Source organism: Oncorhynchus clarkii, chromosome 12, assembly GCF_045791955.1.
Source record: "Oncorhynchus clarkii lewisi isolate Uvic-CL-2024 chromosome 12, UVic_Ocla_1.0, whole genome shotgun sequence".
Taxonomy (NCBI): Eukaryota; Metazoa; Chordata; class Actinopteri; order Salmoniformes; family Salmonidae; genus Oncorhynchus; species Oncorhynchus clarkii.
The window spans coordinates 95,706,485-95,722,725 of NC_092158.1; the positions used below are offsets into that span (position 1 = coordinate 95,706,485).

At 46.7% G+C, this 16,241-nt stretch overlaps 2 protein-coding genes and 1 long non-coding RNA gene across 4 annotated transcripts in view; 2 read left to right on the forward strand and 1 right to left on the reverse strand.

The window, feature by feature from the left end:
• Positions 1–1,047, forward strand: part of LOC139421702 (E3 ubiquitin-protein ligase SMURF1-like) — a 70,645-nt gene extending 69,598 nt beyond the window's left edge. For both annotated transcript variants that reach the window (XM_071172810.1, XM_071172811.1), the window contains exon 17: positions 156–1,047. In XM_071172810.1, the coding sequence (XP_071028911.1) occupies positions 156–255 (100 nt within the window). In that variant the 3' untranslated portion in view covers positions 256–1,047. The remainder of the gene's footprint in view (positions 1–155) is intronic.
• Positions 1,048–1,731: 684 nt separating this feature from the next.
• LOC139421709 (uncharacterized) lies at positions 1,732–2,365 on the reverse strand. The gene is made up of 3 exons (XR_011635668.1): positions 2,343–2,365; positions 1,878–1,901; positions 1,732–1,836 (listed from the first exon to the last, which is right to left on the reverse strand). It is a non-coding gene; the product is annotated as an uncharacterized lncRNA (long non-coding RNA).
• Positions 2,366–3,540: 1,175 nt separating this feature from the next.
• LOC139421705 (coiled-coil domain-containing protein 97-like) lies at positions 3,541–10,459 on the forward strand. Its single transcript, XM_071172820.1, has 6 exons — positions 3,541–4,093; positions 4,297–4,461; positions 5,039–5,198; positions 6,697–6,969; positions 9,295–9,418; positions 10,189–10,459. The coding sequence occupies exons 1-6, from the start codon at positions 3,920–3,922 to the stop codon at positions 10,319–10,321; spliced, it is 1,029 nt and encodes a 342-aa protein (XP_071028921.1). The 5' UTR covers positions 3,541–3,919; the 3' UTR covers positions 10,322–10,459.
• The last annotated feature ends 5,782 nt before the right edge of the window (positions 10,460–16,241 follow it).

The window sequence follows — 16,241 nt, forward strand, 5'->3', positions numbered from 1 at the left end:
CAGGCTGTAACAGAAAATGTGGAAAAAGTTGAGGGGTGTGAATACATTCTGAAGGCACTGAACATCACTGTCTGGATATTAATCTCTCTCTTCCTCCCTCCCTCCCTCCCTCCCTCCCCCTTTCCCGATCTCACTCTCTCCTTCTCCTCCTTTAGTTTTAACAGAATAGATATCCCTCCCTACGAGTCGTACGAGAAACTTTATGAGAAACTGCTGACGGCCGTGGAGGAAACTTGCGGCTTCGCTGTGGAGTGAAACACACACACACACGTCACCCTGCAATAACCCCCCGCCCCTACAGAACTACTATTGACCAATCACAGGACAATACCACCTAGCCTCTCCCATCCCGACCAGACTGATCTCCAGGGGAACTGTCATCATGGGTCACGGCCGGGTTTGTTACCATGGTTGCATGATCCGGGGATATCATCGGTTCCTGTATTTTAGAGGTTTTTCAGATTTTGAAGAAACATTTTTATCCTTCAGTTTTATCGAGCTATGATGTCACTCTTCAGAACAACCAATGACTTTGATTCTGTCTCCAATCACACGCAGTCTCTGTACAGAATAAGCCAATCAGAGACGATCTGAGCTGAAATCCTCCAATCAGAAAGCAGATTGATTAATGTTCATGCTTCATGTTTAACCACTGTTGTGTGTGTGTGTGTGTGTGTGTGTGTGTGTGTGTGTGTGTGTGTGTGTGTGTGTGTGTGTGTGTGTGTGTGTGTGCATAGCACCTGGTCCTCTGTATAATGGTATTAAGCCTGTATGTCTCTCTGATTATTATTTTATTTATTTACTGTGATGATGATGATACTGACCTGCTGCTACTCTACAGAGACGGACCCCCTAACCCCTCCTCTCATCCCTCCTTCTTTTGTCTTCCTCTCTCCTCATCCCCCTCCTCTCATCTCTCCACTTCTCCTCCCTCTCCTCTCATCTTTCCTTCTCTCCTCTCATCCCTCCTCTCATCCCTCTCTCCTCTCATCCCTCCTTCTCTCCTCTCCTCCCTCTCTCCTCCTCCTTCTCTCCTCTCCTCCCTCTCTCCTCTCATCCCTCCTTCTCTCCTCTCCTCCCTCTCTCTCCTCTCATCCCTCCTTCTCTCCTCTCCTCCCTCCTTCTCTCCTCTCCTCCCTCTCTCCTCCTCCTTCTCTCCTCTCCTCCTTCTCTCTCCTCCTCCTTCTCTCTCCTCCTCCTTCTCTCCTCTCCTCACATCCCTCATTCTGTCCTCTCATCCCTCCTTCTCTCCTCTCATCCCTCCTTCTCTCCTCACATCCCTCATTCTGTCCTCTCCTCCCTCCCTCTCATCCCTCTCTCCTCTCATCCCTCCTTCTCTCCTCTCCTCCCTCTCTCCTCCTCCTTCTCTCTCCTCCTCCTTCTCTCTCCTCCTCCTTCTCTCCTCCTCCTTCTCTCCTCTCCTCACATCCCTCATTCTGTCCTCTCATCCCTCCTTCTCTCCTCTCATCCCTCATTCTGTCCTCTCCTCCCTCTCTCCTCTCATCCCTCTCTGCCTCTCCTCCACTCACAGCCATTAACCCTCTCTCATCCCTCCCTCCCTCCCTCTCTCCTCCTCTCATCCCTCTCTCCTCTCATCCCTCCTCCACTCCTCTTCAGACCCCTTATTAACCCTAGGTTAACCCTCTCTCCTTCTCTCCTCTCATCCTCCCTCATCCTTGTTAGGGTTCATCTGGATCTGAAAAACAGACTGGCTGTGAGCTCCACAATAATCTAACCTGCCTCACTCCCCAGCCTGTCTCATCCCCACACCTGTCTGAAATATGCAATAAACCCCCAAACTTCACCGCTCTCTCCATCTCTGTGTCCCTCCCCTACCTCCATCCCCCTCTCTCTCCATCTCTGTGTCCCTCCCCTACCTCCATCCCTCTCTCTCTCCATCTCTGTGTCCCTCCCCTACCTCCATCCCCCTCTCTCTCCATCTCTGTGTCCCTCCCCTACCTCCATCCCTCTCTCTCCATCTCTGTGTCCCTCCCCTACCTCCATCCCTCTCTCTCCACATCTCTGTGTCCCTCCCTACCTCCATCCCCCTCTCTCCACATCTCTGTGTCCCTCCCTACCTCCATCCCCCTCTCTCCACATCTCTGTGTCTCTTCCTACCTCCATCCCCCTCTCTCCACATCTATGTGTCCCTCCCTACCTCCATCCCTCTCTCTCTCCATCTCTGTGTCCCTCCCCTACCTCCATCCCCCTCTCTCCACATCTCTGTGTCCCTCCCTACCTCCATCCCTCTCTCTCTCCATCTCTGTGTCCCTCCCCTACCTCCATCCCTCTCTCTCCACATCTCTGTGTCCCTCCCTACCTCCATCCCCCTCTCTCTCCACCTGTGTCCCTCCCTACCTCCATCCCTCTCTCTCCACCTGTCTCTCCCTACCTCCATCCCTCTCTCTCCACATCTCTGTGTCCCTCCCTACCTCCATCCCTCTCTCTCTCCACCTGTCTCTCCCTACCTCCATCCCTCTCTCTCTCCACATCTCTGTGTCCCTCCCTACCTCCATCCCTCTCTCTCTCCATCTGTGTCCCTCCCTACCTCCATCCCTCTCTCTCTCCAAACTTCACATCTCTACATCTGTGTCCCTCCCACCATCTCCCTCCCTCCCCCTCTCCTGAACACAGATATAAGGTTGGGGATTGGTTACTATGGTTACTTTTCTGTTTATTTTTCTCCCTGAATGAGTGAATCCCAACCGTCGTTAAACCTCCATAGAAACAAATTAAATCAAACTAAATGTTGAAGGTCAAATATGATGAAGACTGGACGTTGGTGGAACATAACAGATGACTGCACTCGCATGATGAGTGACCTCTGACCTGAGACCTGATGCCTTGAGGCTTTAGCTCAGTGGGCTACAGGACCGCGGCTCCCAGTACTGCAGTATGAGTGATCTCTGACCTGAGACCTGATGCCTTTAGCTCAGTGGGCTACAGGACCGCGGCTCCCAGTACTGCAGTATGAGTGATCTCTGACCTGAGACCTGATGCCTTTAGCTCAGTGGGCTACAGGACCACGGCTCCCAGTACTGCAGTATGAGTGATCTCTGACCTGAGACCTGATGCCTTTAGCTCAGTGGGCTACAGGACCACGGCTCCCAGTACTGCAGTATGAGTGATCTCTGACCTGAGACCTGATGCCTTTAGCTCAGTGGGCTACAGGACCACGGCTCCCAGTACTGCAGTATGAGTGTGTTGGTAACAGTGGAGAGGTTGTTCGTTGTGTAAAGATGGAAGCAGAGTATTGTAACTTCCTGGCTACTAAACATTAATGACAAAATACTGTGTAAATAAGATTCTATTAAAGAAACTAAATTGAAAATAAAGTTGAGTTCCAACTTGTCTTTATTCTGGAGAAGAACTGGTGCAAATCATAATGGAGGGTTCATGACAAACGCCTTAACATACACTACACATAGACATTTGTTAAAAACAAACATGTCCTGAATCTCATTGCTGATATGACATGTATAATTTAATGTTTTGTATACAGTATAAGATCTGACGTTTGTTCAAATATATATTCTTCAACCTGTGTGTTTGGTTATGTTCTTTGTTAAATATGCATTTTAAATGAATCATTTAACTCCCGTATATGTTTGTATAAATGGAAAAGTTCAAGAAGAAAAAAATAAGAAAAAAATAATGAACCGTACGTAGGAACCTTGAGCGATGTACCTTGGTAATCAGGGGACTGACAACAACGACGGACCAGGAAGCGACATTTTCGAAATAGCAAGAAATGCAAAAGGTTTATAAACTTTGAAATGCAGTGCGAATTCTAAAATTGCATTCAACCAATATTTATCAGATTAGTCTCGTTTCGCAAGAAAGAGGGACCTTCCGTCCGCGCTAACATTACTAGTAAGTTAAGTTAGACCATAGAGGTGTCGTCATTGTGCTCACAGCCATGTGGGGGGAGATCGACCCTGTTCCCGAGCCCAGTCCGCCTGTCAGCGTTGAACCAGTGGCCTGCAGACAGCCCGACCCCCGGCGACCACAGCCCGACCCCAGGGGAACCGGACCAGCTTCTAGCTGCTCTGAAACCGCCCACACCGAGGAGGACGAGCCGCAGGACAACCAGGTGAGAAACAGCAACAAGGAGGGAGATAGTGACGTAGAAACCAGATGTTACCAAAAATATTGATGACTACGCCCCTTTCATCTGTGATGTTAATGTGTGAACTAGCTAGCTACCAACCGGCGAATGACAAGGAATTGGCGAAGACAAGTGCGTGTGTGTGTGTGTGTGTGTGTGTGTGTGTGTGTGTGTGTGTGTTTTCCCAGGCGGATCCCATCGGTGTGTGTGCTATGGTGGAGGTGGTGGCTGTGAGTGGTATTCAGGTGAAGAGCCAGCAGGTAGGTGAGGGCGAACTGACCGTAGCCCAGCGGAGAGAGGAGCTGCTGGGACAGTACCGGACCAAGCCCCTGGTGTTCCTGGAGAGATACCAGGTACCTCTTTTCTCGAACCCTGACAACCAGAACTGGGCTGGTCTTTCTTTTACTTATGGTCTCAGGGCACCATTGAAGATGAGACCCTGGTCTCAATTGGGTCTCTGAAGATGAGACCCTGGTCTCAGTTGGGTCTCTGAAGATGAGACCCTGGTCTCAATTGGGTCTCTGAAGATGAGACCCTGGTCTCAGTTGGGTCTCTGAAGATGAGACCCTGGTCTCAGTTGGGTCTCTGAAGATGAGACCCTGGTCTCAGTTGGGTCTCTGAAGATGAGACCCTGGTCTCAGTTGGGTCTCTGAAGATGAGACCCTGGTCTCAGTTGGGCTCCACTGATTAAATTAAAGCTTAGAAATCCATATTTTTAGACAAATTCTTTACACTTATTGTTTTTGAGACACAAATGCTTTGCCATCTCATTCACTTACTGTATTCATACAGTATCTCTGTATCTGAAACTGGCCTGAGTACAACTTGGTATTATATAGAAACTGACATATGACCAACCCCTGCTCCCCCATCACCTCTGACCTCTAACCCTCTGTCCCATCACCTCTGACCTCTAACCCTCTCCCACAGGCCCACCTGAAGCCACAGCACCTGTCAGTATTCTGCCATCTGACTTCTGACCCCCGGGCGCAGTACTACTGCCGGGAGGTGAGGCGGAGAGCAGCGGGACGGACCAACAGGACCCGGGTACGCAACCAACGCTACGCTGCCCTCAGAGAGCTGCAGAGGGGTGAGCCTAGCAAGCAATCAGAGACCCTGGTACTCAGTCTTCAGCACCAATCACAGACCCTGGTACTCAGTCTTCAGCACCAATCACAGACCCTGGTACTCAAACACTGATGCTCACCCAGGTCCAGGGTTGCAAAGCTACTGGTAATCAGCGGTGGAAAAAGTACCCAATTCTCATACTTGAGTAAAAGTAAAGATATCTTAATAGAAAATGACTCAAGTGAAAGTCACACAGTAAAATACTACTTGAGTAAAAGTCTGAAAGTGTTTGGTTTTAAATAGACTTAAGTATCAAAAGTAAATGCAATTGCTAAAATATATTTAAGTATAAAAAAGTTAAAGTATAAATAATTTCAAATTCCTTATGAAGCAAACCAGATGGCACCAAGGGCCCACGCCAACACTCAGACATAATTTACAAACCAGACGGCACCATGGGCCCACGCCAACACTCAGACATCATTTACAAACCAGACGGCACCAGGGGCCCACGCCAACACTCAGACATCATTTACAAACCAGACGGCACCAGGGGCCCACGCCAACACTCAGACATCATTTACAAACGAAACGTGTGTTTAGTGAGTCCTCCAGATCAGAGGCAGTAGGGATGACCAGGGATGTTCTCTGTTTAGTGAGTCCTCCAGATCAGAGGCAGTAGGGATGACCAGGGATGTTCTCTGTCCCCCCCCCCCCCCCCAGGGATGTCTCTAACCCCTCCCCCCCAGAGGGCCAGTACTTCAACATGTCTCTAACCCCCCCAGAGGGCCAGTACTTCAACATGTCTCTAACCCCCCCAGAGGGTCAGTACTTCAACATGTCTCTAACCCCCCCAGAGGGCCAGTACTTCAACATGTCTCTAACCCCCCCCCCCCCAGAGGGTCAGTACTTCAACATGTCTCTAACCCCCCCAGAGGGCCAGTACTTCAACATGTCTCTAACCCCCCCCCCCCCCCCAGAGGGCCAGTACTTCAACATGTCTCTAACCCCCCCAGAGGGCCAGTACTTCAACATGTCTCTAACCCCCCCCCCCCCCAGAGGGCCAGTACTTCAACATGTCTCTAACCCCCCCAGAGGGCCAGTACTTCAACATGTCTCTAACCCCTCCCCCCCAGAGGGTCAGTACTTCAACATGTCTCTAACCCCCCCAGAGGGCCAGTACTTCAACATGTCTCTAACCCCCCCAGAGGGCCAGTACTTCAACATGTCTCTAACCCCCCCCCCAGAGGGCCAGTACTTCAACATGTCTCTAACCCCCCCAGAGGGCCAGTACTTCAACATGTCTCTAACCCCTCCCCCCCCCCCCCAGAGGGCCAGTACTTCAACATGTCTCTAACCCCCCCAGAGGGCCAGTACTTCAACATGTCTCTAACCCCCCCCCCAGAGGGCCAGTACTTCAACATGTCTCTAACCCCCCCAGAGGGCCAGTACTTCAACATGTCTCTAACCCCTCCCCCCCCCAGAGGGCCAGTACTTCAACATGTCTCTAACCCCCCCAGAGGGCCAGTACTTCAGTGAGGACCAGATGAGAAGCCGGGAGCCCCTACTGTATGAGCAATACATCGGCCAATACCTGACAGAGGAGGAGCTGCTACATCGCTCCCTCGAGGCCATGCAGGGAGGAGCAGGGGAGGAGCGGGGGCCGGGGGGAGCAGAGGGGGGGCTGGCCCATCTCCTCCTCACCTCCTACCAGGAGAGACTGATCCAGAGCCGGCTGCAGGAGGAGCAGGACAGGGAGGAGAACGCACTGGAGGAGGAGGAGGGGGAGGAGGGTAAGACACAGCATCACCAGACGTGCGTTCAACAAGGGAAATAGTTTGCCAACATTCACTACAGTTGACTAACAGTTTGAGAAGGTAGTCTGTACGATGTGGCCGTGTAGTTAGAATAGCAACGTAATGTAATGTGGCCATGTAGTTAGAATAGCAACGTAATGTAATGTGGCCATGTAGTTAGAATAACAACATAATGTGGCTGTGTAGTTAGAATAGCAACATAATGTAATGTGGCCATGTAGTTAGAATCATAATGTAATGTGGCCATGTAGTTAGAATAGCAACGTAATGTAATGTGGCCATGTAGTTAGAATAACAACATAATGTGGCTGTGTAGTTAGAATAGCAACGTAATGTAATGTGGCCATGTAGTTAGAATAGCAACGTAATGTGGCCATGTAGTTAGAATAGCAATGTAATGTGGCCATGTAGTTAGAATAGCAACGTAATGTGGCCGTGTAGTTAGAATAGCAACGTAATGTAATGTGGCCATGTAGTTAGAATAGCAACATAATGTGGCTGTGTAGTTAGAATAGCAACGTAATGTAATGTGGCCATGTAGTTAGAATAGCAACATAATGTGGCCGTGTAGTTAGAATAGCAACGTAATGTAATGTGGCCATGTAGTTAGAATAGCAACGTAATGTGGCCATGTAGTTAGAATAGCAATGTAATGTGGCCATGTAGTTAGAATAGCAACGTAATGTGGCCGTGTAGTTAGAATAGCAACGTAATGTAATGTGGCCATGTAGTTAGAATAGCAACATAATGTGGCTGTGTAGTTAGAATAGCAACGTAATGTAATGTGGCCATGTAGTTAGAATAGCAACGTAATGTAATGTGGCCATGTAGTTAGAATAGCAACGTAATGTAATGTGGCTATGTAGTTAGAATAGCAACGTAATGTAATGTGGCCATGTAGTTAGAATAACAACGTAATGTAATGTAGCCGTGTAGTTAGAATCGTAATGTAATGTGGCCATGTAGTTAGAATAGCAACATAATGTAATGTGGCCATGTAGTTAGAATAGCAACATAATGTAATGTGGCCATGTAGTTAGAATAGCAACATAATGTAATGTGGCCATGTAGTTAGAATAGCAACATAATGTAATGTGGCCATGTAGTTAGAATAGCAACATAATGTAATGTGGCCGTGTAGTTAGAATCGTAATGTAATGTGGCCATGTAGTTAGAATAGCAACATAATGTAATGTGGCCATGTAGTTAGAATAGCAACATAATGTAATGTGGCCGTGTAGTTAGAATCGTAATGTAATGTGGCCATGTAGTTAGAATAGCAACATAATGTAATGTGGCCATGTAGTTAGAATAGCAACATAATGTAATGTGGCCGTGTAGTTAGAATCGTAATGTAATGTGGCCATGTAGTTAGAATAGCAACGTAATGTAATGTGGCCATGTAGTTAGAATAGCAACATAATGTAATGTGGCCATGTAGTTAGAATAGCAACGTAATGTGGCCATGTAGTTAGAATAGCACCGTAATGTAATGTGGCCATGTAGTTAGAATAGCAACGTAATGTAATGTGGCCATGTAGTTAGAATAGCAACGTAATGTAATGTGGCCATGTAGTTAGAATAGCAACGTAATGTAATGTGGCCATGTAGTTAGAATAGCAACGTAATGTGGCCATGTAGTTAGAATAGCAACATAATGTAATGTGGCCGTGTAGTTAGAATCGTAATGTAATGTGGCCATGTAGTTAGAATAGCAACGTAATGTAATGTGGCCATGTAGTTAGAATAGCAACATAATGTAATGTGGCCATGTAGTTAGAATAGCAACGTAATGTGGCCATGTAGTTAGAATAGCACCGTAATGTAATGTGGCCATGTAGTTAGAATAGCACCGTAATGTAATGTGGCCATGTAGTTAGAATAGCAACGTAATGTAATGTGGCCATGTAGTTAGAATAGCAACGTAATGTAATGTGGCCATGTAGTTAGAATAGCAACGTAATGTGGCCATGTAGTTAGAATAGCAACGTAATGTGGCCATGTAGTTAGAATAGCAACGTAATGTAATGTGGCCATGTAGTTAGAATAGCAACGTAATGTAATGTGGCTATGTAGTTAGAATAGCAACGTAATGTGGCCATGTAGTTAGAATAGCAACGTAATGTAATGTGGCCATGTAGTTAGAATAGCAACGTAATGTGGCCATGTAGTTAGAATAGCAACGTAATGTAATGTGGCTATGTAGTTAGAATAGCAACGTCTCACGGTACTGTGTGTGTTTCTCACGGTACTGTGTGTGTGTGTGTGTGTCTCACGGTACTGTGTGTGTGGTGCCTCCAGGTGGAGGGTTGGGGGCAGAGGGCTATGAGCCAACACCCCAGGAGAAAGCTCTGCTCAGGGACGAGTTCATCACTCGGATGTACCAACGCTTCCTGGACGGACACGACAAAGACTTTAACTACAGGTTAGTAGCTGGCTGACCAACTGGGGAGACTAACCGGGCTGGCCAACTGGGGAGACTAACCGAGCTGACCAACTGGGGAGACTAACCGGGCTGACCAACTGGGGAGACTAACCGGGCTGACCAACTGGGGAGACTAACCGGGCTGACCAACTGGGGAGACTAACCAGGCTGACTAACTGGGGAGACTAACCGGGGAGACTAACCGGGCTGACCAACTGGGGAGACTAACCGGGCTGACTAACTGGGCAGACTAACCGGGGAGACTAACCGGGCTGACCAACTAAGTGGACAGACTGAACTACTGTACTAGCTGTGTGTGTTGTAGTGTAGTGTAGTGTAGTGGACAGACTGAACTACTGTACTAGCTGTGTGTGTTGTAGTGTAGTGGACAGACTGAACTACTGTACTAGCTGTGTGTGTTGTAGTGTAGTGGACAGACTGAACTACTGTACTAGCTGTGTGTGTTGTAGTGTAGTGTAGTGTAGTGGACAGACTGAACTACTGTACTAGCTGTGTGTGTTGTAGTGGACAGACTGAACTACTGTACTAGCTGTGTGTGTTGTAGTGTAGTGTAGTGTAGTGGACAGACTGAACTACTGTACTAGCTGTGTGTTGTAGTGGACAGACTGAACTACTGTACTAGCTGTGTGTGTTGTAGTGGACAGACTGAACTACTGTACTAGCTGTGTGTGTTGTAGTGGACAGATTGTACTAGCTGTGTGTAGTGAAGTGGACAGACTGAACTACTTTACGAGCTGTTTGTGTTGTAGTGAAGTGGACGGGAACCCCGACTACGACAACCTGGACATCGTCAACAGAGATGCAGAGGAGAAGTACTTCGATGAGGATGAAGAGGAGGAGGAGGAAGAGGAGGAGGAGGACATGACTATAGATGTGTCATGACAGCAGCTGTCATTGGACTGTAAATATAAGAACTTCTGTAATAACTATACTATGTAATGTTTCTACTCTGTTTATTCTCCTCACATTCATTTAATATTCAGTTTGCATGGATAGCAATAAATCGTGTGTGTTTACGTACGTTGTTAGTCAGTTGAATTATTTCTTACTAGTTCCTGATTGGACTGGACTCCACACCCTGCTGACAACACTGGCCACTGAAGTTGTTCTGAATGAGTCAGAGAGCTGATTGTAACTGAGTCAGTATTTCTGAATGAGTCAGAGAGCTGATTGTAACAGTTAGTATTTCTGAATGAGTCAGAGAGCTGATTGTAACTGAGTCAGTATTTCTGAATGAGTCAGAGCTGATTGTAACTGAGTTAGTATTTCTGAATGAGTCAGAGAGCTGATTGTAACAGTTAGTATTTCTGAATGAGTCAGAGAGCTGATTGTAACTGAGTCAGTATTTCTGAATGAGTCAGAGAGCTGATTGTAACTGAGTCAGTATTTCTGAATGAGTCAGAGAGCTGATTGTAACTGAGTCAGTATTTCTGAATGAGTCAGAGAGCTGATTGTAACTGAGTTAGTATTTCTGAATGAGTCAGAGAGCTGATTGTAACAGTTAGTATTTCTGAATGAGTCAGAGAGCTGATTGTAACTGAGTCAGTATTTCTGAATGAGTCAGAGAGCTGATTGTAACTGAGTCAGTATTTCTGAATGAGTCAGAGAGCTGATTGTAACTGAGTCAGTATTTCTGAATGAGTCAGAGAGGTGATTGTAACTGAGTTAGTATTTCTGAATGAGTCAGAGAGCTGATTGTAACTGAGTTAGTATTTCTGAATGAGTCAGAGAGCTGATTGTAACTGAGTTAGTATTTCTGAATGAGTCAGAGAGCTGATTGTAACTGAGTCAGTATTTCTGAATGAGTCAGAGAGCTGATTGTAACTGAGTTAGTATTTCTGAATGAGTCAGAGAGCTGATTGTAACTGAGTCAGTATTTCTGAATGAGTCAGAGAGCTGATTGTAACTGAGTCAGTATTTCTGAATGAGTCAGAGAGCTGATTGTAACTGAGTCAGTATTTCTGAATGAGTCAGAGAGCTGATTGTAGTATTTCAAAGGGCTGAAAACAGGTGGATTTTGGGTTCCAGGAGTGAAATCGGTTATTTTTATTTCAGAGGGATTTTTCCCATTCCATTTCCATTAATGGGGGAGAACACAGGGATTGAATTTCAACTAGCTAATGAATCCTGTAAATTAAGAGTGCTCATGATTGCCCCAACCATGTAATACTGCTCTTATGGTTCACTAGACCAGTCTTATATTTAAGCAATAAGGCACGAGGTGGTGTGATATATGGCCAATATACCACAACTAAGGGTTGTCCTTAGGCACACAGAGCCTTAGCCGTGGTATATTGGCCATATATCACACCACCTCGTGCCTTATTGCTTTTATAAACTGTTTATCAAATCAAATGTATTTATATAGCCCTTCGTACATCAGCTGATATCTCAAAGTGCTATACAGAAACCCAGCCTAAAACCCCAAACAGTAAGCAATGCAGGTGTAGAAGCACGGTGGCTAGGAAAAACTCCCTAGAAAGCCCAAAACCTAGGAAGAAACCTAGAGAGGAACCAGGTTATGTGGGGTGGCCAGTCCTCTTCTGGCTGTGCCGGGTGGAGATTATAACAGAACATGGCCAAGATGTTCAAATGTTCATAAATGACCAGCATGGTCAAATAATAATAATCACAGGCAGAACAGTTGAAACTGGAGCAGCAGCACGGCCAGGTGGACTGGGGACAGCAAGGAGTCATCATGCCAAGGTAGTCCTGAGGCATGGTCCTAGGGCTCAGGTCCTCCGAGAGAGAGAAAGAAAGAGAGAATTAGAGAGAGCATACTTAAATTCACACAGGACACCGAATAGGACAGGAGAAGTACTCCAGATATAACAAACTGACCCTAGCCCCCCGACACATAAACTACTGCAGCATAAATACTGGCGGCTGAGACAGGAGGGGTCAGGAGACACTGTGGCCCCATCCGATGACACCCCCGGACAGGGCCAAACAGGAAGGATATAACCCCACCCACTTTACCTTTATTTTACCAGGTAGGCTAGTTGGAGATTTTTGGTTCCAACCGCTTTGTCTTTGTGAGACGTAGAGTAGGTGAACGGATGATCTCTGCATGTGTGGTTCCCACAGCCCCCACAACACTAGAGGGATATCTTCAACCACCAACTTATCATCCTGAGACAAGGCCGAGTATAGCCCACAAAGACCTCCGCCACGGCACAACCCAAGGGGGGGTGCCAACCCAGACAGGAAGATCACATCAGTGACTCAACCCACTCAAGTGACGCACCCCTCCCAGGGACGGCATGGAAGAGCACCAGTAAGCCAGTGACTCAGCCCCTGTAATAGGGTTAGAGGCAGAGAATCCCAGTGGAAAGAGGGGAACCGGCCAGGCAGAGACAGCAAGGGCGGTTCGTTGCTCCAGAGCCTTTCCGTTCACCTTCACACTCCTGGGCCAGACTACACTCAATCATATGACCCACTGAAGAGATGAGTCTTCAGTAAAGACTTAAAGGTTGAGACCGAGTTTATCAACGTAATTAGAGCAGTAAAAATAAATGTTTTGTCATACCTGTGGTATACCACGGCTTTCAGCCAATCAGCATCCAGGAGCCAAACTACCCGGTTTATAATGGGCAGATTCGATGAGGCTGAAGTAAAGACCCATCACGCCATCAGGTGAAAGCAGGCAGGGAGAAGGATTCATAATAAACCCCAGGAAGAGTAGCTGCTTCCTTGACAGGAACTAATGGGGATCCATAACAAACCCCAGGAAGAGTAGCTGCTGCCATGGCTGGAACTAATAATAAACCCCAGGAAGAGTAGCTGCTGCCTTGGCAGGAACTAATGGGGATCCATAATAAACCCCAGGAAGAGTAGCTGCTGCCTTGGCAGGAACTAATGGGGATCCATAATAAACCCCAGGAAGAGTAGCTGCTGCCTTGGCAGGAACTAATGGGGATCCATAATAAACCCCAGGAAGAGTAGCTGCTGCCTTGACAGGAACTAATAATAAACCCCAGGAAGAGTAGCTGCTGCCTTGGCAGGAACTAATGGGGATCCATAATAAACCCCAGGAAGAGTAGCTGCTGCCTTGGCAGGAACTAATGGGGATCCATAACAAACCCCAGGAAGAGTAGCTGCTGCCTTGACAGGAACTAATGGGGATCCATAATAAACCCCAGGAAGAGTAGCTGCTGCCTTGGCAGGAACTAATGAGGATCCATAATAAACCCCATGAAGAGTAGTTGCTGCCTTGGCAGGAACTAATGGGGATCCATAATAAACCCCAGGAAGAGTAGCTGCTGCCTTGGCAGGAACTAATGGGGATCCATAATAAACCCCAGGAAGAGTAGCTGCTGCCTTGGCAGGAACTAATGGGGATCCATAATAAACCCCAGGAAGAGTAGCTGCTGCCTTGGCAGGAACTAATGGGGATCCATAATAAACCCTAGGAAGAGTAGCTGCTGCCTTGGCAGGAACTAATGGGGATCCATAATAAACCCCAGGAAGAGTAGCTGCTGCCTTGGCAGGAACTAATGGGGATCCATAATAAACCCCAGGAAGAGTAGCTGCTGCCTTGACAGGAACTAATGGGGATCCATAAAAAAAAACAGGAAGAGTAGCTGCTGCTTTGGCAGGAACTAATGGGGATCCATAATAAACCCCAGGAAGAGTAGCTTCTGCCTTGGCAGGAACTAATGGGGATCCATAATAAACCCCAGGAAGAGTAGCTGCTGCAGGAACTAATGGGGATCCATAATAAACCCTAGGAAGAGTAGCTTCTGCCTTGGCAGGAACTAATGGGGATCCATAATAAACCCCAGGAAGAGTAGCTGCTGCCTTGGCAGGAACTAATGGGGATCCATAATAAACCCCAGGAAGAGTAGCTGCTGCCTTGGCAGGAACTAATGGGGATCCATAATAAACCCCAGGAAGAGTAGCTGCTGCCTTGGCAGGAACTAATGGGGATCCATAATAAACCCCAGGAAGAGTAGCTGCTGCCTTGGCAGGAACTAATGGGGATCCATAATAAACCCCAGGAAGAGTAGCTTCTGCCTTGGCAGGAACTAATGGGGATCCATAATAAATACAAATCAGCATTCAGGATCCAAACTACCTGGTTTATAATGAAGCAATAAGGCCTAAGGAGGTGTGGTATAAGGCCAATATAACACGGCTACCTTCGCGTAATGTGGAATGCCTGGATACAGCCCTTAGCCATGGTACAGTGCCTTGCGAAAGTATTCGGCCCCCTTGAACTTTGCGACCTTTTGCCACATTTCAGGCTTCAAACATAAAGATATAAAACTGTATTTTTTTGTGAAGAATCAACAACAAGTGGGACACAATCATGAAGTGGAACGACATTTATTGGATATTTCAAACTTTTTTAACAAATCAAAAACTGAAAAATTGGGCGTGCAAAATTATTCAGCCCCTTTACTTTCAGTGCAGCAAACTCTCTCCAGAAGTTCAGTGAGGATCTCTGAATGATCCAATGTTGACCTAAATGACTAATGATGATAAATACAATCCACCTGTGTGTAATCAAGTCTCCGTATAAATGCACCTGCACTGTGATAGTCTCAGAGGTCCGTTAAAAGCGCAGAGAGCATCATGAAGAACAAGGAACACACCAGGCAGGTCCGAGATACTGTTGTGAAGAAGTTTAAAGCCGGATTTGGATACAAAAAGATTTCCCAAGCTTTAAACATCCCAAGGAGCACTGTGCAAGCGATAATATTGAAATGGAAGGAGTATCAGACCACTGCAAATCTACCAAGACCTGGCCGTCCCTCTAAACTTTCAGCTCATACAAGGAGAAGACTGATCAGAGATGCAGCCAAGAGGCCCATGATCACTCTGGATGAACTGCAGAGATCTACAGCTGAGGTGGGAGACTCTGTCCATAGGACAACAATCCCTGTATATTGCACAAATCTGGCCTTTATGGAAGAGTGGCAAGAAGAAAGCCATTTCTTAAAGATATCCATAAAAAGTGTTGTTTAAAGTTTGCCACAAGCCACCTGGGAGACACACCAAACATGTGGAAGAAGGTGCTCTGGTCAGATGAAACCAAAATTGAACTTTTTGGCAACAATGCAAAATGTTATGTTTGGCGTAAAAGCAACACAGCTGAACACACCATCCCCACTGTCAAACATGGTGGTGGCAGCATCATGGTTTGGGCCTGCTTTTCTTCAGCAGGGACAGGGAAGATGGCTAAAATTGATGGGAAGATGGATGGAGCCAAATACAGGACCATTCTGGAAGAAAACCTGATGGAGTCTGCAAAAGACCTGAGACTGGGACGGAGATTTGTCTTCCAACAAGACAATGATCCAAAACATAAAGCAAAATCTACAATGGAATGGTTCAAAAATAAACATATCCAGGTGTTAGAATGGCCAAGTCAAAGTCCAGACCTGAATCCAATCGAGAATCTGTGGAAAGAAACAAATGCTCTCCCTCCAACCTCACTGAGCTCGAGCTGTTTTGCAAGGAGGAATGGGAAAAAATTTCAGGCTCTCGATGTGCAAAACTGATAGAGACATACCCCAAGCGACTTACAGCTGTAATCGCAGCAAAAGGTGGCGCTACAAAGTATTAACTTAAGGGGGCTGAATAATTTTGCACGCCCAATTTTTCAGTTTTTGATTTGTTAAAAAAGTTTGAAATATCCAATAAATGTCGTTCCACTTCATGATTGTGTCCCACTTGTTGTTGATTCTTCACAAAAAAATACAGTTTTATATCTTTATGTTTGAAGCCTGAAATGTGGCAAAAGGTCACAAAGTTCAAGGGGGCCGAATACTTTTGCAAGGCACTGTATATTGGCCAT